This window comes from Armigeres subalbatus, chromosome 3 (assembly GCF_024139115.2).
Source record: "Armigeres subalbatus isolate Guangzhou_Male chromosome 3, GZ_Asu_2, whole genome shotgun sequence".
NCBI lineage: Eukaryota > Metazoa > Arthropoda > Insecta > Diptera > Culicidae > Armigeres > Armigeres subalbatus.
Window position 1 is genome coordinate 207,570,020 of NC_085141.1, and position 22,810 is coordinate 207,592,829.

Sequence of the window (22,810 nt, forward strand, 5' to 3'; positions counted from 1 at the left end):
ACTTGTCCACTTTATAGAACAAGTCTATGTTAAAAACAATAATAAAACAAGTTTACTTGAAAAAACTGGTTGAAGATACGATTATTTGAAATTTCATCATAACTTGCTTCCGTTAAGAGATAGAGAGTTGGTATATTCTACTAAGATGTTTATATTTTGATGCTTTCACTTTTGTAGAGGCTCAATCATTTTTAACGAAAATGAAGAAAAAAATATTGGATCACCCTAACGAGCGAACTTTTCGGTCACCCTAATGTTTCAAAAGATACTTTATTTTTTCTAAATTTCTAAAACCACCACATATGTAAAATCAACCGTTTCCACGCGAATAAAAAAACACGCGTTTTTAGCATGCTACGAACACTGTGCAGTTCCTAAACATTATCGTATTTTATCTTATCTTTTCCTGAATTTCCTGGTGATCGCCAAACTCTTTGTAGTGCTGCTGCCACCATTATATTACCTCACACTCGTTCGTAAAAAGAGTTCCATTCATGCCCCTATATGTACATGTCTGGTTTGGAACGTGGTCCTTACCGTTACGTGAACGGTTTAACTCAGTTTAACTAAAATTCGTATTCCAGAGACACCATGCCTAATTATTGCGATGCTACCAGTGGCGGATCGAATATCTTCCACCTTCGAGAAAAGTTGAGCCGCTTCCGTTGTATGTAAGTGCGTCTTCCCGTCCAGCTGCTAAACGTAGCGTTCGGCTATGTGGTCTACAGTTGTGTGCACGCTTAAAATCAATAACACAGAGATGTGTTTGCTTCACACAAAACGGACCTAATGCAGAACATCCCCTAGATGAGCGACAGTTACTCAGGCACAAAAATGCCTCATACGATCGTGATAACGGTCTTTTTCAACATATAAACGTTTGTACAGATTCCTTGTTTCATGAGGAACCAAATACTGTTGAAAATATTGAAATCCAAGCTTCAATAAAACCACACGAGCTATTTTTGTGGCTGTGTAACTGTCGTTCATCTAGGTGTTGTTCTGCATTAGGTCCGTTTTGTGTGAAGCAAACATATCTCTGTGTTATTGATTTTAAGCGTGTAGCCGTCAGGGATTGAATCCTAAAGAGAATGAAAAAGTCTCTCACTTATCATCTCTGTACACATATACGGTATGTAGCATACCGAGAGAGACTTTTTTTCGCAAGCTGGCATGATAGAGAACTGATTCGGGAGGCTATACCCCATGATAAGTTTCTTTTAAAAAGCTCCAAACGCGGGGAGCACTGGCTCTGATGATGCATTTCAACTTGTTCTACACAGCTGTGCAGTAACCAACACAAAATGAGCGAAAACAAAGCGAGAATCAACATTTTTCTATGGGGGCTGCCTATCCGATTCTGTTTTTTTGAACTTGTATACAAGCTTGATAAATTTGTTATCATGGCTTGTTATGATTCGGAACAGTTTTGCCTCTCTTTTATCGTTGTTCGTTATTTATCTATTGAGAGCGATGCAAACCCTGGTAGCCGTTCAATATTAGCATGCCTTTCGACTTCAAACTCAAAGCTTTTTGTACACCGTCGGAAGCCGGGATTCTGTATTCGTACTGCAACAAATGTGGACGTTCATGATATCGGAGAAAAATTTCCGCGAGCGATTTGAGATTTCGTTGCTTCATGTACCGTTGAGGTTTTTTTTAAATTAACATAATGTTCACCACTTGAATATTCTTGCGGATGATTCGGGTTACCATTTCACGGAAGGCTGCAAAGTCCACACATCGTTGGCCATTGACAATTGATACGATGTGTAAACTATCCATTCCATGGTACATAGAATTCGCTCTCAATTGATAGTGATAGACGATGAAAGATAGGTACTAACTAAAAAAGCTCACGAATCTTTTAATCACTTCTCGCAATAAGTTTCATTGGACGGGGAATCCATTGTTTCTTTATGGAAATTGGACGGATCGAACAATGGGCTTAAAATTATCGTCAAAACAAAGTTATGGCTATTTTTGAAACGTTTAGGATAAAACACTTCCGATTCGCTCGCAACAAGTTGCATTCGGCGAGGATAATTGTAATTAGGCCGCATGTGATGTCGTACAAGATGCTAAAGTGGAGACGATATACGTACTTCTCCATACAAAAATGTAGCATCAAATACGAATCTGAGTTGACTGGGCATGGCTCTCATGTGTGGATTTATATGCAGTTAAGTTACATATATTTAGAATATATGAGAATTTTCCTGACTGCTGTTAGCTACCTTCCTCTAGTGAAAATCACAACAAATGTAAGTTTGTGATTGAAAATTATAACTTGAATCGTTTGAAAAATCTCATAAGTAAAAAATATATAAAAAATAAAAATGAACATGCTTCTACTTACTCATATGAATTTTCTTGTGTGTATTTAATGAAGATTTTTGGCTAAAGCGTTTCAGACAAACATCGCAAGAGAATGGTCGTTCACCTGAAATATAAAAAAAAATTAGCGAAATTTCTGTACATATTAATCTAATATCGTTACCTGTGTGAGTTCGCATATGAACTTCAAGATAAGGTTTCCTACAAAATGCAGCTTCGCATACCTAAAAAATATGTAAAAAACCAAATTTATTATTGAGTATTGATGAAATCTATTGTTTTATTGGAATAAAAATTGTCCTATATTTTGCAGGAAATTTCTGAATGCCATAGTAGTGCATGACTATTAGTGAGAGAGTAAGGCTGTTTCCTTCTGGGTAACACTGGTCTGTTCAGTTCAAAACAAACAGTCGAGTCGAAGCAGCCATTAACGACGCCACTGTGAGCAACGTTATACGTTAACGTTGCGTGATATACAGTGGACGAAACGATTGGTTCATCGATACTCACTTTGGAGAACGACGGTCACGATACAGTAAGGGGCCTGGCAGAACTTGGAAAGGAGAACGGAAACAGCAGAACTAAGGGGCACAAACGCCGCTAAAAGAAGCGGAGATGAAGTAGCTTCGGATTGGAAGAGATGTAGAGAAGCGTGCTTAGTTGCGAGACGCTTACTTTAAGTCCGGGGACACGCCTGATTGATCATGCCCAAAGTTAACGAGCGCAGATCAGACCTCACTAAACAAGGTCTGATCTGCGCTCGTTAACTTTGGGCATGATCAATCAGCTCCACCTCAACAGGACATTCTGGTTCACGCTATATTGCTTCCAGTCGTGCCTCCGGATTTACATACATCTGGACACTCGTATTCCTATGCCTATCGATAACGGTACACGGAATAGTCTTCAACCCTCCAAATAGAAGCCGTGCTTGCCACGGCACGCATCTCTGCGAATTTACAGTGGATATCCCCGCCCGGCGGCGTGCAAAATTAGGCCTTTACTCTACTTATGAAAACTCGAAGTATTGCCGTCAAATTGACAAGCGTCGCTCGCTCAACGTACCACATCGTCGCACTATGGGGCGGCTCCATATAAGTAGGTAGTATTTTCATTTCATTTCTGCAATATTTCACACTTATATCGTAGATTATTGTCTAAAAGATGTGAAATACTTGTTTTGCAGGTCGTTATTACTTCTAAGGTCTCCAAACTCCCTGGAATACAGACCTTTGATCTCTATGGAATATATCCCTTTTATCTACGAATGTCTCATGTACACAGCAGTCTATAGATGTGTATTTTATTGCAGCGCAGACCTGTAGAGTTCAAACTAGAAAATTGTATACTGTTTTTATGTGAATTGAGTTGTACAGATGTTCTAAGTTGCACAAGGACTCCGTCAATTACAGGCCATTGCATCTACATACGTAACAGGTTGTCTTTGTAGGATTTTTCAGATTGGTTCAGGCTCTTAACCCGTAAAACAAGTAAAGGGAATACAATATAAAGCTCTATTAAAGCTAAACGAACTCCATGCAATAAAAGCTTCAAGATATATAAGTATACTGCAACAACATTTATTTATTCATTATGTACATGAACATCCTCAACAAAATCATTATTTATTTCTTCAAGATCGATTAAAATATCTGCTATGGTATATTTTTCTGTACTCGAATCTGTTGTATTGCAAGAAGTTTCAGTCACTAAAAAACTTTGAACATCTTCTGGATATTCCAGATTAGATTTGTTTTGAAGTCGCTTACCTAAGTTGAGGGAGCTTACCAAAGGATCCGACGAGTTCATAGCACGAATGAAAACGTCATGTAAATTTTCTTCTCTTGAGGCTTTCCTGGCATGATGAGTCCGACTTTTTTCCGAGTTTTTCGATGGAATCCAGCGGAGGAGAATATATCGCTTTCATTTTTTGTATCACTTTGTAAGTAGGAAATCTTGCAGGATTTTTTTTATGTGTTTGTTCGTACACATATTTACTCATATCACAATCGAGAAAATATTCAAAAGTTTCTTCATCGGACATCATTCCATGAGAATCACTTAGAGTAGTGTACATTCTGGAAGCGTGATCTTGGTTTTTTTAAATATGGCCTATCACTTTCACCATACTCGTATCACTTCTGCTGTAGGCAGTTCTTCTTGCTCCCAGTAGCGCCTTTTCTATGGTATCCTCTCTTGGATCCATTAGCTCGTCATTAATTCTTCTGCGCTTCGTACGCTCACTTAAATCCTCAAAATTTTTTGATGGCCTTCCACGAGATGTTGAAGCCACTGGCTCTGGCTCAGCATGATAAAATTCTTCTAATTCAAATTCTGTGTCAAGCCATTCCTCATTATATGAGTCAAAGTAAGTTTTGGACCGGGATGCGGCCTGCCATTTTTTCTTTCAAATGCAGATTTTTCAATTTTGTATGGAGTTGACTCTTTTTTTGTTTATCCACAGCGAAGCTTTGGCAGATATATTCCAAAGCTTTTTCAACGCGATCTACCTGACGTCCCTCGTGAGCTCTAAATACTTCAATGAGTTGCCTATAATTCATGATTCACCAAATAATAAGTACAAACACTTCACACGATTTACCTTCGCAATCATAGCTCACTATGCACTCAGATAGACATTCATAAATGTTCTGTTTATTTATTTCACCTAGGTACATACCAATAATTATCGAAAGATGTCCTTAGGTACAGACATTTTTGCTCCTTGTATTCACATAATGGATTTTAATTAATATCAAAATTTTACTTTTTATGAAATAATTTCAAATGAAGCCTAGAGTATTTTCGTAACCCTCAAGAGTATATTGTTTTTTTCATATTTATTTGCTTGATACTTGATAGATAATGAGTTGCCTCCTCTTGGTGAGCCTACGCCAAATGGAGTATCATATAGCTGCATAAGCTATCGTGTACACGGCCTACCACGAAGCCTACGACACTTTTCGTGTTATCTACTATCTCTATTTTAACTGTTCTTGATGCTCTTTTGTCATACGCATGGGATTTGTATCCAGCCCATCACAGTCTGCCGTGTATTATGAGAATAATTACATTTAATGTTTCAAAATTAATGACTTTTTTTCAAAAAAGTGATCGGAATCGCAGATTTGCAGCCATAAGCAGCTGGAATTTGTTTTAATGCCTTCTGGGAGGTCCAAAGAAAGTCGTAGTGGTAGTCGCTAAGCGAAACTTTGAAAAACTTTTTTTGTATGGAACTTTTTGTATGAAAAATTTTTTTTTTCTTCGTGTCATTTTCGGATGTTTCACTACCTATTTTCCCATAACTAACCCGTTCTTCGCAAGTCCATGAAACAAGCTTTCAGAAACTTTTTAAAGAGTTGGAAAAGAGCTACTGTAGCCGAAGATATTGACAGTTGAATAATGCATTGATTTTTCAAGAACTAAAAAGTGTCTGGCTCTAATGCCTATATCTTGATAACCATATGGCTTAGAGTGCTGATATGCTGAGGTTTAATGCTCCAAAGCATTAGCATTTAGTAGGTCAACTTGAATTACGAATCAGAGAAAGTCGATTTTTTTATTTTCGGCCACCTGATTCCCCATAGTGCGTCGGACACGTGGTCCCGCGTATGTCTCCATGATCTCTCATTTAGCAACGTGATCTATCCACCAGCAACAAAAGGCCCCAACGAGAAACAAGCATTGTAAGAACCAACTCCCATCCCTCTTTGTCTTCGAATGTAGTTTTGATGACTCGAGTATGCATTTTGTTTTATATAACTAGTAAATGACGCATCTCCAGCACATTTATAGTCTTTTCCCTGGTTTGCTAAAGTTTGTAAGTATAGGGTTGCTTAGTTTTCCCCGGTCCAAGGCCTACCCTTTTTACCCTGAGGTAACATAAAAGGTAAGCTGGCTTGGGCGTGTAGGGCACTGCACGGACTGCTCTGTCTCTTTCTCATTGCAAAGAAATTAGAAAACAACAAGGCCATTAAATGTCAAATTTCATGAAGAACGAAAGAGAAAGAGATTCTTTCGTGCAGTGCCCCATGGACGTCGATAGCTCAGGACGTGTGGATGTCCATTGGTAGTTACAAAGTTCAGCGGACGATGGAAACCAAACAGCCTCCACTTTGAGGCAAGAGTGTGATAGTGCGTCACCACTATTGTCACCTCGAAGCAATGAACTAGACTTTACTAAGGTGGCGCAGATCAGCGCAGCGTGCCACTAGTTGTCCCTTTCACTCTCCCGCTAATCTTATATAACGCAAATAGTGACGTCACTAGGGGGAGAGTGAAAGGGACAACTAGTGGCATGCTGCGCTGATCCAATGAGCTAGACTTTACTAAGCTTTGGTTAGATTTTACTTCATGAATTTTAGTTGACACAAGTCATAATTCCTAAAACTTCGTTTTCTTCTGAAATATAAACCATAGAGTAGAGTGGGGCAAGAGTACGCACTTAGTTTTCAATCGATCATGTGGCCCTTATGAAGCAAGCTTGTGCATATCAAATCAGTTTCAATGATTCATATACTCTTCCTTTATGTAACCCAGTGGAAAAAATATTGAAATTATTGAGATTCGTTTTAGTAGAACCCTTATTGCAAGACAAGTGAAAAACGCACTCTTACCCCACCGGTGGGGTAAAAGTGCGCATCGGGTGGGGTAAGAGTACGCATTTATCCAATCATGTGCTTTAAGTATATATTAACACAAATAAGAGTTAATAACATTTAATTGATGTTTAATGAACATATATTAGGAAATGTTTAAAGATTACGTAACTCTTAAAAGGAGAGGGGGTACTGAAAATGCGCACTTTCATACGAAAAACCATTGCTTTTTATATATACAAAAAACTACAGAGGTAAAAATATATATCAGGTTTCGCGTGGCGTATACAAAGGCATTTTCCTTAAAGAAAGTCCACCAATCACGTAACGTAAAATTTGGCTATTTAATCACCCCTCCCCCCCTCATCTTACACTATTTGTATGAATCCTCTAAAAATTATATGGATCGTCACACATCTCGCAACCCCTCCCAGCTAAACGTTGCATAATTTATAAATGTTTCTTTTGTTAAATGAAATTATCATTTAGATGAAATTGTGTTTTCGTACTATGTTTAGGTGTACAACAAGTCCTAATACAATTTCATTATTTCGCTTCAGTGCTTTGTTCGCTAAGTTTTTTCTAACACCGAATTACTTCAACTTATCTAAAAACTTGTGATAATTTCAAATTCTGTCCCTTTTCTCTTAGTTGTGGATCTTTACGCTTTGGAAGAAGTCTTATTTCGCCCGGAGATACGGGTTTGACATCATAACTTGAAGATTCATATGCGTACTCTCGCCCCACCGGTTCCTGCGTACTTTTACCCCACAGTCCCAAAAATTATTCAAGTAATGGTTTTGACTTCTTGGAAAACCAACCGGATTGGTGTTCTGTACCATAAAGTACTCTGTACAATAGGTTATCGAAATGGTATAATGTTCACATGATTGAACGTATATATGGGAATGAAATACTAGTTGCGGAAATTCAATTATTTTTAGCAAAATGACCAAAAAGTTATCTAACTCCATATCTCCCTTGTTGTTCATTCAAATCGTTTACAATTACACATGATAATAGTTGACCAGAATACCTGTCAAACTGATGCAGTGCTGCTAGTTTATCTTTTTTTATTACTTCAAAAAATCTAAAACGTACTCTTACCCCACGCGCACTCTTGCCCCACTCTACTCTATTCTAAGAAAAAGGCATTGTATGAGCAATGTTTAGCTGGTGTATAAAAAAAGTTTAAATTTTCGAGACGTCATGAAAGAAAGTCTTAAATTCCGCTATCTCTTACATAGGACATCTTCAAATATGTGTTTTATACAAGACAACTTCAATATTATATACATTATCGAAAAAGCTGCTGTAGTTTTATCTTAAGTTTAGCGACATTTTACACATCGGCTTTGATAGCTATTGCAGGCACTGATCTATAAGATTTTTCAAGTCAACATTAGTCGATGTCGGTGGTTATCCGCCTGAAAATTAGATAAAAAGCGCATGTGAATGAACTCTTCGGGTTCTATTCAGTGTAAAACTGTCCTGTGTATTATATTGTTTTTGTTTCATTAGAATGTTGCAAATGAAACTACGCAACAACAATAAACGAAATTAGGCGCCCCAATTAATCTCACTGCCCAATTTCGCGCACAAAGCGAAAGTCTAAATAAACACAAAATTTTACACTTTTCAATAGTAATGACGAATAAATATATCCAACAGAGCATAATGGATACAAATATTTCCAAAAAGTAGCCAGTTTTGTACAGTAAAATCATTTGTTTACTTGGGTCATGTTCTTCGTCGCTGTGCTAAGCACAAGCAAATATGGCGGTCGATGGGAGGTTCAAATTGAAATAATTTTATTTGGTGTACTAAACCAAGTTTGTTTTTCAATTTTTTTCGTGGAAAACATTCAACAACAATGATATTTTGTAATCCTCCAGATTTTTCAATTTTGACTGGCACCTAAAAATTGAAAAAAATAAATGATTTTATAATGCGCGAAGTTAGGGCGCGCGCGAAATTAGGGCACATCACGGTAAGTGTGTATACATTGCTATGAAGCTATTAAATGGCCCGTAACCTTTTTTTGCGCAAAAGTGTATCAAAATCTGGAATGTAACTGTTATGCGAAATAGCAAGATTGGACAACACAAGTGGGTTTTGATTTTCAAATTTCTAGAACAAAGCCTATTGTTTTATCAGTTTTTCTCAAAGATGAAGATGAAAAGGTTATTTGAGGCTTATTTCTGGCAGAAAATCAAAATCTTCGAAAATCAATATAGGACCTTATATGTGAATCGTGGCAGATTTAGTCTTGGTATATAAATGAAGATATTAGCCTGCCATCGTGATATGTGGTAACAATTTTGTAGTTAGATCATATAATTGCTTACTTACAATTACTTAGATTACATAGTTACTTACCGTACAAGCGAATGGTTTAGTTCCCGAATGAAGTTTCATGTGTACATAATAGCTGCTCGGGGAAGATAGTGTTTTGCCACAGACTTTGCATGTCTGCCTTTTACTCCGGCTTGGTGCGGTGGAATGACTCTGTAAAAAAATAGGAACATTCCTAAATTCATGACGTTGTTCCAGTGTGCTAATCTTTTTAATCTTTAAGTGTCAATCAGACTATCCCAAAAGCGAATCGCTACAAAACCGTAGTAGAATCTCAAGTGATTAAAATCGTTGCCTTACGAAGAAACAGACAAACTATTGCCATTTCCATTCAATGTCGACGAAAATGATGGCCTGAGATCTGGAGCTCCGCGAAAGGTTCATTACTTTAAATGACGCTCATTTTTATTGTTCTTAGGTGGAATGCGACAGAAGTGATGATATACTACTTACTTAACCAGAGACACTAGATCAGAGTTAGGGGTTTCCTGTAGCTAACATTGTAACCAAGGTAGATTCTTGCACCATGTTTAGGTGCCTAAACACGCAATGTTCTAGGTTTTTCGATCATTTCTTGGGAGATATTGTTGTCCATGTAATCATGAAAAACATCATGTTCTGAACTCTAGATGTTCAGAGTATCGTTGATGTTCTGAGGACATTCATATCTATATTGGGATTATGATGTTGGATGAAGCTATACCAGCTTGTACATACGGTCGGCTAAAATAAAAACTCCCCTTGAAAATAAGAAATATTCCATAAAAAATAGGAAATTGCCAATAAAGAAATAAGGATTTCTTCTTCTTCTTCTTCTTCTTCTCTCTAAATAAGGATATAAGCAATAAATAAATACAAATTTCCAATGCATAATGTCCATGAACAATTAAAACTTTTCCACAAAACAAAAATAGGTTAGCACTTTTAAAAGCAAAAATTGCAATTATAAAAGAAGAATTTTCCACAAAGAAATAAAAATGTTCAAAAAAAGTGCAAAATTGCCTTAAATAAATCAATATTAGCAATGGGCAATTACAAAATTTTCCACAAAATAAATATTTTTTCCACACAAAAATGGAAAACATTCCACAAAAAAGAATCAATAAAGAGCAATTTGTTATAATAATAAAGAGCAATAAAACCTATGAAATTTTTCATAAAAACATATAGAAAAGCAATAATACTGAGCATTTTTTCTATATCTTTAAAGGCGTTTATTGTTCATGCAAATTTACTAAATTTTGTTGCTTTTAGTATTTTTTATGGAAATTCTTTTATCTTTTGTATTGATTGTTTTGTGGAAAGTTTTTAATTTTTTTATGGGATCAAAAAAAAATGATTACAATTTTGCAATTGTTTATTGCATTGATTTATTAATGGAAATTGTGGTTATCAAATTTGAAAACTTTAGCGGTGAGCACTCCCGTGAAGTCACTTGAAGACTAGAACAAAAATGCAAGTTGCCAATATAATAACATGAGCATCATGCTGAATCAGTGTAAGCAGATTCTATTTACTATCAGAAACTTTGGGAGTCACATACTAAAAGAACAAAATACAACTTCTGAGATTTTGAGAGGAAAATGAAAATTCAAGTAAAATACTAAACTTCTTATATGGTCTTAATATTGAGACAATATTAAATTTTGGAAAAGTTATTCAAGATTCACAGGGACACATAGTGTTTAGTAGGGTGTCCCAAAATTGGGCCAAGTCTGGGATTTTGGGGGCTCAACCTTCAAATGAAAGCTTAGGGTAAAACAAAAGAAAAATTGTTCTACGACAACTCTGGGAAATGACGTTTAGGGGTGGCCCCGACGCGTTTTATGAATAGGTAACATCGAAAATACCGGTATATCGGAAAGAAATTCGATTAAAATCATCCATTTTATATTTTTTACATTTAACTTAGGATCTATACTTTATAGTAAAACTTTGATACCGCATGTTTTAGGTCTATATATTTTTCACTGATGCCCAAAAATGATGATTTTTTCTTAATATTTTTTTATTAATGCATCCAAAACGGGTATCCATCATAATGCTTTCGAAACTAGATATACATAGAATTTTATAACGAATATTTTGCTAAAAATAGCAACCTCCTATCTCTATCCGTTTAAAAGTTATTCACGATTTACTGCAGCTTGGAAAAAGACTTTTCGAAATTTCGGATCATAATACCTGGATCATGTTTAAGTAAAGAAACGCCTACTTTTCCATACCAACCAAATGAGTGCTTTAATAACCAATATAGCATTCATATGAGTTGCATAAAATTGATTTTAATACTTATTTGAGTGTTATAATGGAAACCCAACGATGGACCAGCAGTAACATGACTGACTACAAATTGTTCAGTTAGTCTGGGTGAGTACTCAAATAGATTGATGAATATGGTTTCAAAACTACCCATAGGTAGGTTCAGCTATCGTTTCATGGTTTGGTGAGCTGTGCAATGTTTCACGATAACATGGAAATTAATTGTTTTCTGACCAACTTGATTTTTTAACCAGCACGATCATGTGAAGTTAATCCGGCTGGATCATTTTCGTCCCGATTTATCGATGCAATCAATTTATCATTGTATTCAGTATTGGTAGGCAAAATAGTTCGTAATTAGTGTAGATTGTTCTTATTTCCAGAGATTTCGTAGATGGTAGATGCCAAATATTTCAATATGCATTATAAAATAATAATGATAATAGTAATTTGTGTAACTAGTTGCAAAAAGATGATTTAATCAGCATGGTTGTACGTTTATCCAACGAGGCTTGCCGAATGAGATAAATACTACGAGTGCTGATAAAATCGAGTTTTGCAATTAGTTGCACACACTATTTTTTGCAATGGCGTAAAATGAGCTTCAATATGGCGTTAAATATGACAAATCGATATCAAAATGATCTAGTTGGATTTGCTTCACATGATCGTTCTTGCAAAAAATCAAGATGGTCACAAAACAACTAATTTCCATGTTATCGAGAAACATTGCACAGCTCGACAAACCATGACACGAAAACTGAACCTACCTATGGGTAGTTTTGAAACCATATTCATCAATCTATTTGAGCACTCACCCAGACTAACTGAACAATTTGTAGTCAGTCATGTTACTGCTGGTCCATCGTTGGGTTTCCATTATAACACTCAAATAAGTATTAAAATCAATTTTATGCAACTCATATGAATGCTATATTGGTTATTAAAGCACTCCTTTGGTTGGTATGGAAAAGTAGGCGTTTCTTGACTTAAACATGATCCAGGTATTATGATCCGAAATTTCAAAAAGTCTTTTTCCAAGCTGCAGTAAATCGTGAATAACTTTTAAACGGATAGAGATAGGAGGTTGCTATTTTTAGCAAAATATTCGTTATAAAATTCCCCACCTTTCTATGTATATCTAGTTTCGAAAGCATTATGATGGATACCCGTTTTGGATGCATTAATAAAAAAATATTAAGAAAAATTCATCATTTTGGGCATTTAAAGCATCAGTGAAAATATATAGACCTAAAACATGCGGTATCAAAGTTTTACCATAAAGTATAGACCCTAAGTTAAATGTAAAAAATATAAAATGGATGGGTTTCATCGAATTTCTTTCCGATATACCGGTATTTTCGATGTTACCTATAAAAAATGCACTTTTTTCATAAAACGCGTCGGGGCCACCCCTAAACGTCATTTCCCAGAGTTGTCGTAGAACAATTTTTCTTTTGTTATACCATAAGCTTTCATTTGAAGGTTGAGCCCCCAAAATCCCAGACTTGGTCCAATTTTGGGACACCCTAGTGTTTAGGTTACCGAAAAATGTCTACAAAATCCTGTGTTGAATGGATTTTCTCAGAAAGTGATTTTTAAGTTTTTCCATATGAGTGTCGTTAGTAATTTTTACTAAACTGTGCGTACAATTTCTAGCATGCTAAAAAATGAATAGTATTTTTAAAAGGTTTATCAAAGGAATACTTTTTTACATTATTTTCCGAAAATTTTGAATTGCCAGTAAACACGCAGGGCTTCTTGATATTCGAGGAAATTTCAAGAAGAGATAACAAACCATCAAATTGCAGAGAACTCGGAGTTCTTTCGGAAGGATTTCTAAACCACAACAGTATTTTTTTGCTTTGCTATTTTTGGGAATTCGTATTCTAGATCTTAGAAATTTCGTATTCTAGATGTTTTATGTCATAAGAGCTGAGCGTCGATGAACATCATATGTAATACAGGGTGCGGCAGAAAATAATGCGAAAATGTTTAAACCTGAATATTGGGTTATTTCGAGTAGCTAGTGACTAATTTCTCTATAGTATATTTGCTTATGTTTACTTTCAAATGCCGCACCGAGCAAGGGCCCCATACGCCTGTCACTGGCGAACAAAGCTTGTGTACTCTGCATCGAAGCTTAGAACCAGTGTTAGGGCGCAATCGTTAATACGAGCATTTTTATATTCGGTTAGTTACTGCAAATAAATTCTTTCTCGAGTCCCTATAATCAAGTAGGTATCTCAAGCATACCACATCGTTATAGGGTAAATGATGTATCTTGGACAAGCACAGGACATTCATTAGAAAATATGTCGAGATTGAATAGTATAAAGCAATTGAAAACCACTAGGTTCATCCAAATACATAACCTATGATTAGTCTTGTATCTCCATTGCCCAATTTTTGAGTAAATTACGTTTACTAGGTGTAAACTGTGATATACTGCGAACTGAAATATTTTCTTTTTGGACATCAAATATATATTTTCGACATGGAAAATGCATATATTTTGGACAGAGTCATTTTCTCGTAATTTAAAAATGGCCACCTACAGATCTCAATGGTATGACTTACCTACACGTATCCACATTCATTTAAATGCATTTGTTTGCTTAACTGACATAGATTAAACCAGAAATTAACTTTGTTTCGCAATCTTATCGATATCATTGAAAACAGCCTGAAAGTTGGCAATTAATGGTTCATCCATGTACTGTACATAGGGTGACCAATAAATGTCTGATGCATAAAAACATAACTTCATTTTGGTCACTCCTTTTTCATCCGTCTCAAGTTCATGTTAAGCGATTGGAATATGTTAGTATCTGAATTACAATTAAACTTTGGCCGCAGGACCTCAAGATTGCCGTTTGGACCAATTTAAACGTGTTTCAGGTGCATGTTACGAAGAGTCCTATAATGCATGTTCTCCTGCATACTGGCGTCCAGCAGGCACTTTGGTAGAAGGCTTTACATTTTAGATAATTTTAAAGATAAATAATAGTTGATTTGTGAATTCTCATCAGGAGCCGCTAGAGTTGAGGTAAAAGTATGCAATGATCATACTTTCGATAAAAATTTTCCTACACATTATTTAAAATTGATCGAAGAAGCTCAGGCTTGTCCAAAATATGTACATGTCCAAAATATATCATTTACCCTATTGCTGCATGATTGAGTGTTAAATTTGGATAAAATATCGAAAACAAAAGTGTGCATAAAAACTGCCTCGCCATAACAAGATTCAGTGCTCCGCCTTTTCCCCCTGGCACCGAGAGATTGTAATTGTTGTATTGCAAATTTGTAAAAATGTACCCAGAAGAAGTGAGTTCTAGTTTGTTGCTCGCTCAGAAGACACCGAATGAGATTAATGATGGTAGGATGGCTTTTGGCCACAGTTTATTGCATTAAAATGTCTGCATGATGGGTCTAAGCAACGGAAGCCGGGATGTGGACGTCCGAGCTTTGCACGTATGCCAAACGTGATCAAATTGGCTAGTGGAAAGATGGCTCGCAACCTGGTGCGTTCCACCAGAAAACTTGCCAAGGAAGTCATAATTTCTGAGAAATCCATGCGAAAACCATCAAAGGAGACTTGCATGTATCTTCCAAAGCTTGAGTGAAACGCCACTTGATTACAGACCGGGTATAGGAACTACGAGTGACTCGTTTAAAAAGATTGCTTTCTTTGTTGAAGAAGGAAAAAATTATAATCCTGTTTTCGACGCGAAAGCTTTTCAGCATCCATGCTGACCGCAACGGCCGCACGACGGACCGGTTCATCTCACCGAAGAAAGTTGCCGATGTTCTGGAGAAAGTGAAGTTTAAATTCCAAAACAATCTGGCTGGTGTCATGATGTTTGGCTTGGGGTTTGAAACTGCCGCCTGTTTTCATTGATATAGGGGTTAATATCAATATCGAATTGTTTATCGGTATTTGAAACGACCAAGTGCTTCCCTGGGGAAAAGCCGAATTCTCCGAGGATCAAAACGTTGTCCTACAGCATGATGGAGCTCCATGTCAAAAGTTCAATCGACCCAACAATGGCTGAAGAACAACATGATATTTTGGTCGAAAGATTTGTTGCCCTCTAGCAGTCCGGATCTTAATCCGTTGGGTTATACGATTGGGGCGTATGTTGAAGCACGAGTCTGCAAACCATCGCCACCCTTGTGTGAAGACCCTCACGTTAGCCATAACATGTACATGGCAGTCGATGCCGTAGGACTAGGTTTGAAAGGCGTTTTCTAGATAACTGAACTTGAAAATGATGAAAATATTGCTTGAAGCAGTTCAAATAAGATTTAGAAATAGAATCAATTTTCGCATTATTTTCTGCCGCACCCTGTATTCAAGTCGTCTATAGATGTGTTAGGTTGGAGCTGGTCGGCCAACAAAGCGAAAATAGTAACTTTTCTGTGTTTTGCTAGTAAAATAGAAAAACTTCAAACTTCGGCGTGCTCTACTAGAACCTCTTTTGGCGAACTGCTAATTCTCCGGCATCTCCGGAACTTGGAGAATTACTAATCAAGGTCCAACGACGGCTTCGGATGATGCTGTTTTGAGGGTGACGACTCTCATAAGGTCATCCTTACCGCGATGAGCCTATGAACCTTCATTGTCTTCCTGAGCGGATAAAATGTCAAGAAGTCTCATTTTATGTGCAGAACTTCAGAATCTGCTCGGGACTGGCGTGATCGCATCTGATATACCTTAGTAAAGTTCATTCGCTGCACTTTTGCACGCAGTGTTGTTGTGTATCTCTTCGGTGGTCCACAGCGTGCGACCAGACGATCTAGCATGCGTCGAGAAGTCGGAGGCAAGTTCGATATGGACGGCTCGTGTTGAGAAACACACAAAAATGGCAATGTATGTGTACGATACTGGATTGTTATCGACTCGATAACAAAACACTGAAGAAGTTTTCAAGTAGAAAACCAAATACGTATATGTTGATACAAAGTGATTATAGTGGAAGTAAATGGAAGACAAGTTTTGCAAGCTTACCCTGACACCAAAAAACAGAAACTGAAAAGTGATGGAGGTGGAACTTTTCTAGCATGATTCACTGATAAACGAACAGGTACACTGAGGATACGGGTCGTAAGATTTTCATATGACCAAAATTATGAGAATGTTTCATAAGAATTGAATCAAGGAAATCTTGAAATCTTTTTTCGGTACAATCTATCCTTTTATTGGATATCCAACAAGACGAATCCTTGAAGCGTCGGTGGGCGTGTGTTGTAATCGTTCGCCTCCTAATCACGACTTCGATGATTCGAAACCAGGTTAAACTTTTTTTTTTACAAACTTAAAATCAGATAAATATATAAAGCTCTTTTAGTGGAATGTATTCAACCGTCTAAGACGAATTAAGTACTCTCCATTTAACTCCACCAATTAATTTACGATATCTTTGCAGATACGTATTTCGACCACAACTGTGTGGTCGTCTTCAGTGTCTCGTACTTGAGTCGAGTCAAGTACGAGACACTGAAGACAACCACACAGTTGTGGTCGAAATACGTATCTGCAAAGATATCGAAAATTAATTGGTGGAATTAAATGGAGAGTACTTAATTCGTCTTAGACGGTTGAAACTTAAAATATTTCATAAGATTGTCGTATGAACTACATTCCAGGGGAGGGCATGTTGCAAGACTGCCAGACAACAACCCTGCAAAGATGGTGTTATTGGTGTTTGCTTCCGATCCGGCAGGTACTTAGTGTTGGGAAATGTACGTTAAAACACTCTGATTATGTGAATATTCATATTTTATCCAGTCAAGCCAAAACAGTTTGTAAAAAAATGTACGCGACATCGTGACATTTTTTTTGTCGATGAAGCAAACTGTTTGTTTGCTGCTACGTTAGAGTCGTGCCGGCGTGCGATCAGCATTTGCATGAGATTTTCTGTTTTGGCTCGTGCGCAGCGCAAACAGCACATAATCGAGTTTAATTACCTGTGGCGCAAAGCCTAGAAGGGGTGCTATCCGTAGGTACTGATTTATTTGTTCTTCTCTAAGTACTGATAAATTCGTTCTCTAAAATGAGCAAGGAGTAATGAAATTAATTTTTCCCACCAAAAACGGTAATACGTTGTGAAATTATTGTACGAAAACATTCGTGGGTAGAGAAAATAGAAAAAAGCATGTGCTGACTGTCATCTGCTTGGCGTGGCTCAGGTATCTGGCAACCCCAATCCTACCCACTACGTTTGACAATAGCCAACATCTTTGAGTTTCCCATTGTTCTATTGAAATTGGGTTTCCCACTGACAATTCTATTTTGTAAACAAACCACTATTCCGAAGTGATTTTTTTCCAAATAGACGTAATTATTTTTCATCATTTTTCAAGAACTTGTGCGAAAGTATGAATGCGAGGTGCTATTTCAACAAGAATAGTGATGTCTTTAATAAATTTTCATATTTCAATCGGCACCAAGCGCTCTACTTCGCCAAAATATCATGATATTCAAAATACATTTTCAACGGCAGGTTTCAACGATTATGATTACGCCTTTGTATTAAATTAATCGATGATTTTGATGCTGGCATCAGAAACATGGCCGCTTCGCAGACCCCTGGCGTGGCTGCTGCTGCGGCTGCCATGGATTTTGTTTTTATTTTTGTGCATGGAAGAATGAATGGTAAAAAGAAATGTAAACCCCGTCACTGGCGTATACGATATGACGTGGAGCGCAGCGAGCTTGGTCCCAAGCAACCAGGTCGGATAAGAAGGGATGTTTTGGCTTAATCAGCTCATTTTAAGTAATTTTTTAAATGGTGGGAGCGCAAAAGTGAACTTTGAAGTTCGATTAAGGTACTTGGAACTGAATGTGAACCAATTGGTTCGATTAGGAACAAATTTAAGCAAAATCTGAACTTCTGGTTGCTGATCAAATACAGAACGACTTGGCCAGCGTGAGGCGCATTCGAGGATGGAGAGATGCGGTCTCGAACCGTGTATTGTGGCGTTAAATTGACCTTTCCCATCAAAAATTTTATTCGCTCTGTCGATTCTTTGGCTTATTTCAGGTCAACTTTCTAAAAGAACCCATATTTTTTGAAGCCTCTAATTATTTTTAAAATCGAAAACAAAAACCGAAAAAGTGCTGCATGTGTGAACCGGCGTGAAAAATTCAACCGATGTTCGTGCAAAAACGGATCAATCTTAAAAAAAACAGCACTTTGACGGGAATGGTCAATTGTTGATTCAGTGTTACCAAAAGATATTTTAGTTACTAGATAAATATTGTCGCTGTCGTCGCTGTCCGGAACATCTTTTGCTGGTGAGGATAGGGGAGCTAAATGTCAAAGAGGGAAAATCCATACGATTTGACAGGTGTGTACCACACATGTTTCGGACAGCAGAACAAAGGGAACCGAAGCGACAATCTTTATCTAGTAACTAAAATATCTTTTGTGTTACCTGTTTAGATGTAAGCTTAATAAATGAAAATGAATTGAAGAGAGCTAACTGATTGGGCGATATGTAACACCACAAGTGCTGTCAAGACGATAATTTTTGTAGATGAAATAATTTGGATCTCTTTTGATGGATAGTCCAGGTTTTTAATACGGTTCAGTTATAATGGAAATGTGCACATTATGAACTGTTAGGAAGTTGAATAATTCATCTTCATCACCCTTGAAAGAGCGGTCATTCCAATTGATAATTTCAAAAAATTATTTTATCCATTAAAACAAAAGATATGTTAGTTACAAGTCCATTAACAATTTTTTTTGTGAACTTTATACCACAGACAAACAGACGTAACATTGATAAAATTTCCATCGTGCATGCTCTAAACGGTCGTTGCCACTGATGATGCTCAAAATGCAACATTGCAATAAAGGCAATCTATTCAAATTATATCAGCATTGTGTTATCTATGGCTGGAGGACTACATCTATTTTAATTGCCTACTGTTGGGCAATTCGGTGTTAAGCATTTTTTTAATCATATTATGATAAAATCCTGTTACAACATTTGAAAGATAATGCTGCTAAGAACAAAATTGTATCAAAATAAGTTATAAATATTACAATATGTTAAAATTGTGTTCAGTTTCTGTTATGCTCTTCTAGTCGGGTAACTATCGCCTTATAAATCTTCGACAGATTATTCCACCAACAGTGCTTCTTATACGCAGTTACCTTCCCGAGGATTCAAGCGTCGATGGGAGTGTGATATACATACCGGCCTCCCGACCCCGACGTCCATGGTTCGAACCCAGTCTGCCGCACTTAACTTTTTTTTTTCAATGAAAATCATCGTTCATAAGGCAACATATTGAAATTCATACCAATTCCTTGTGGCAAATTTTCATAAAGCATTTGATTGAAAATCATACGTCCATTTCCTCAGTGTAGGATCCTTAGTTCTGCCAACGCGTGGTATCGCTATTATCTACGCGCGTTAAATGGTATTAACGGAAAAAGTTGTGTTTAATAACGTTGTGTCTATGTTGTATTTTATATTCAGTTAATCAGTGTGCTTTGTATTGTGTTTAAGAAAGGGTTAAAATTGGCAGGGCTATGATGACTGAGTGCGAATTTGCGATAATAAGATAGATTTCTCAATTGAACCTTTTATATATACAATGCTCAATTGAGCAATCTAATGTATATTGACGCAAATTGGCACTTGGGATTAGTACCTTTTCCTATACATCAACAGGTGTATACCTGCCCACGCCCTTACAATCATGGAAGGAAGGGAAGGAATGTTAGTTCAACATCTGCTAGTGAAGATGCAGGGAACCCATATTACCTTCATACAAGCCTCGGGAAGGGAAGTTTATTTTAGTGAGTAAGGTGAATAATAGAGAGCTCTATTCAACAATGATTCTATGACACTGCCCCGAATGTCACTAAACCGAATGTCACTAGCCCGAACGCCAGTACCCCAAGCCTGCCCCGAATAACCCGTTACCCCGAATGGCCATTACCCCGAATGGTCATTAACCCGAATTATCATTACCCCGAATGACCATTACCCCGAATATGTCAAAAATTAAAATAAAAAAACATGTACTCATTTTCTTGCTCACTTTATTACTTTATTAGATTGCGTTTCAATAATTACTCTTCCACCTTATTCCGGGCAGATGCGTGCTTTTAAAGAAGGAGAAATACATTCTTTCGCATTATTTCAGGCAAGCGCGTGCTTTCAAAGAAGGTGTCATTCATTCTCCCTCCTTTATTCGGGCAGATGCGTGCTTTAAATGAAGGAGGCATTCAATCCCCTCGCATTATTCTGGGCAAGCACGTTTTACGAGAAGGTGACATTTACTCTCTAATCCTATTCCGGGCAAGTGCATAATTTGAAAGAAAAAAATAATTTACTCTCTCGCCTTATCCCGGGTAAGTGCGTGTATTGTATTTAGCGCATTAACATTATTTCTTGCTGAAGATATTTATATCCGTTTCATAGACAGGACTTGTATTAAATTAAAAGAAATAATTGCTTATACTGAAAGTCACATCACGTTTTCACAAATTTTTCGTGAAGCTAGACTTGCTTTCATTCTCTCCGCTGGTCTCAATATAAGCACTGTCTCTGGCAAGGTCTCTGGAATTCGCATTATCTCGAGCACTCCGGGCTCAAATATTAGGATAATTGTTAGCATATGCAAAAGTAAAAATTAAAATAATTAAATGATTTTCGGGGTAATGGCTTTTCTGGGTAGTGGGGTATTCGGGGTAGTAGTGATCATTCGGGGTAGTGACCTTTCGGGGTACTGGCGTTCGGGGTAGTGACGTTCGGGCAGTGACATTCGGGTTAGTTTCATAGAACCTCGACAATATAGCTATAGCTATAACCACCCACGTTTTGTACAATCACAAATGATATGCTATGCTAAATCTAAAGTCTGAATATTTTATTTTATTGATGTATATATAGACATGGGGATTTTAAGTTTTGCGGGATATACTGCTAGTATATCACTGTCTAAGGACAAGGAGTATGAACAGGTTGAGGATAGCTTTATAACGAATAATTAAAATAATTTAAAAATGTTTGTTAAGACTTTATGCAAAAATTTCAAACATACTCACATTAACAGGTTGGGTCGAAACTACCGGTTCATTGCTGTTGACGACTGGTTTGTTCTCATTTACGGCTATCACGGTTTGTTGGTTTTGGTCGGTGCGGGCGGCTGTTGTGATCGGTGTTTGGGCAGCCTGGGGCGGTGGATAAGCGGTGTAGAATCCCATTGGTTCGGTTTTAATTTGTTCGAACATACTAATTGTAGCTAAAATCTCACTAGTAGGGGGTACAGGCAATCGCCCGACCCCCCAATGACTAGGAAAGCTAATCTTGAATTGATAATCCCTTATTCCATACTGTAGTTGATGTTGAGATTATCCAAGCTGAAAACATATAAAAATGCAATAGATTAATGGAAAGATTATCATATGGTGTTTGTAAGTCATCTAGGTGTATCATTTTTTGTAAATAGTAGGGGAAGAGTTATGGCCACCCCTAAGTATCTTTTCTAATCTAATCTAATCTCATACTTGCGTAGCCAATACTTAAGAGCATCCTGGAAAATTACGGTTTCTGAATACCGTCATTTTTCTTTTCATGTGGCCAGGCTAACTACGCAGTATGTACCGCAGAGATGACTCCTAGATATTGAGCGACTTCAGGAATACCTTAAGTCACTTAATAGCTTGGAATCGAGGGGGAAGGAAGAAAGCGTGGACCTCCCGTACCAAACGCTTCCAATAATATATGTATCTAATCAGTGGCGTAGCCAGAAAATTGGTCTGGGGGGGTTTTCTGAACATTTTTTTTTCGCAAGAAAAAATTTCTTCTAAAAATTTTGTCTGGGGAGGGGGGGTTTATGTCCAAAACCACCCCCGTGGCTACGCCACTGTATCTAATATATAATAAAAATCGTGTACGTGTTTATGTATAATGTACACACTTAACTCATTTCACCGTATTCGGTAAATTTTACCGAAATCTCAACAGCAGAACTGTTCGGTAATTTATTTTACAGATTTTTTGTATTTTTTCCATTGATCAACTGTCAAAATCACCGATAATCAGTAAAATTATTTACCGAACAGTTCTGCTGTTGAGATTTCGGTAAAATTTTACCGAATTCGGCGATTTATTTTAAGTGTGATATCTGTATGTGTGTATGTGTGTTTATATGTGTACACTGATAGACAAAAGTATTCGTCATGTTTTAATAGAGTTTACTATGAAAATATGACGTCCATCAGTGT

At 37.0% G+C, this 22,810-nt stretch overlaps 1 protein-coding gene across 4 annotated transcripts in view; it reads right to left on the reverse strand.

The window, feature by feature from the left end:
- Positions 1–22,810, reverse strand: part of LOC134227768 (zinc finger protein 12-like) — a 69,081-nt gene that overhangs the window by 32,275 nt on the left and 13,996 nt on the right. For all 4 annotated transcript variants that reach the window (XM_062709444.1, XM_062709445.1, XM_062709443.1 and 1 more), the window contains exons 2-5: positions 21,629–21,943; positions 9,315–9,443; positions 2,501–2,561; positions 2,360–2,443 (exon numbers count right to left, since the gene is read on the reverse strand). In XM_062709444.1, the coding sequence (XP_062565428.1) occupies positions 2,360–2,443; positions 2,501–2,561; positions 9,315–9,443; positions 21,629–21,814 (460 nt within the window). In that variant the 5' untranslated portion in view covers positions 21,815–21,943. The remainder of the gene's footprint in view (positions 1–2,359; positions 2,444–2,500; positions 2,562–9,314; positions 9,444–21,628; positions 21,944–22,810) is intronic.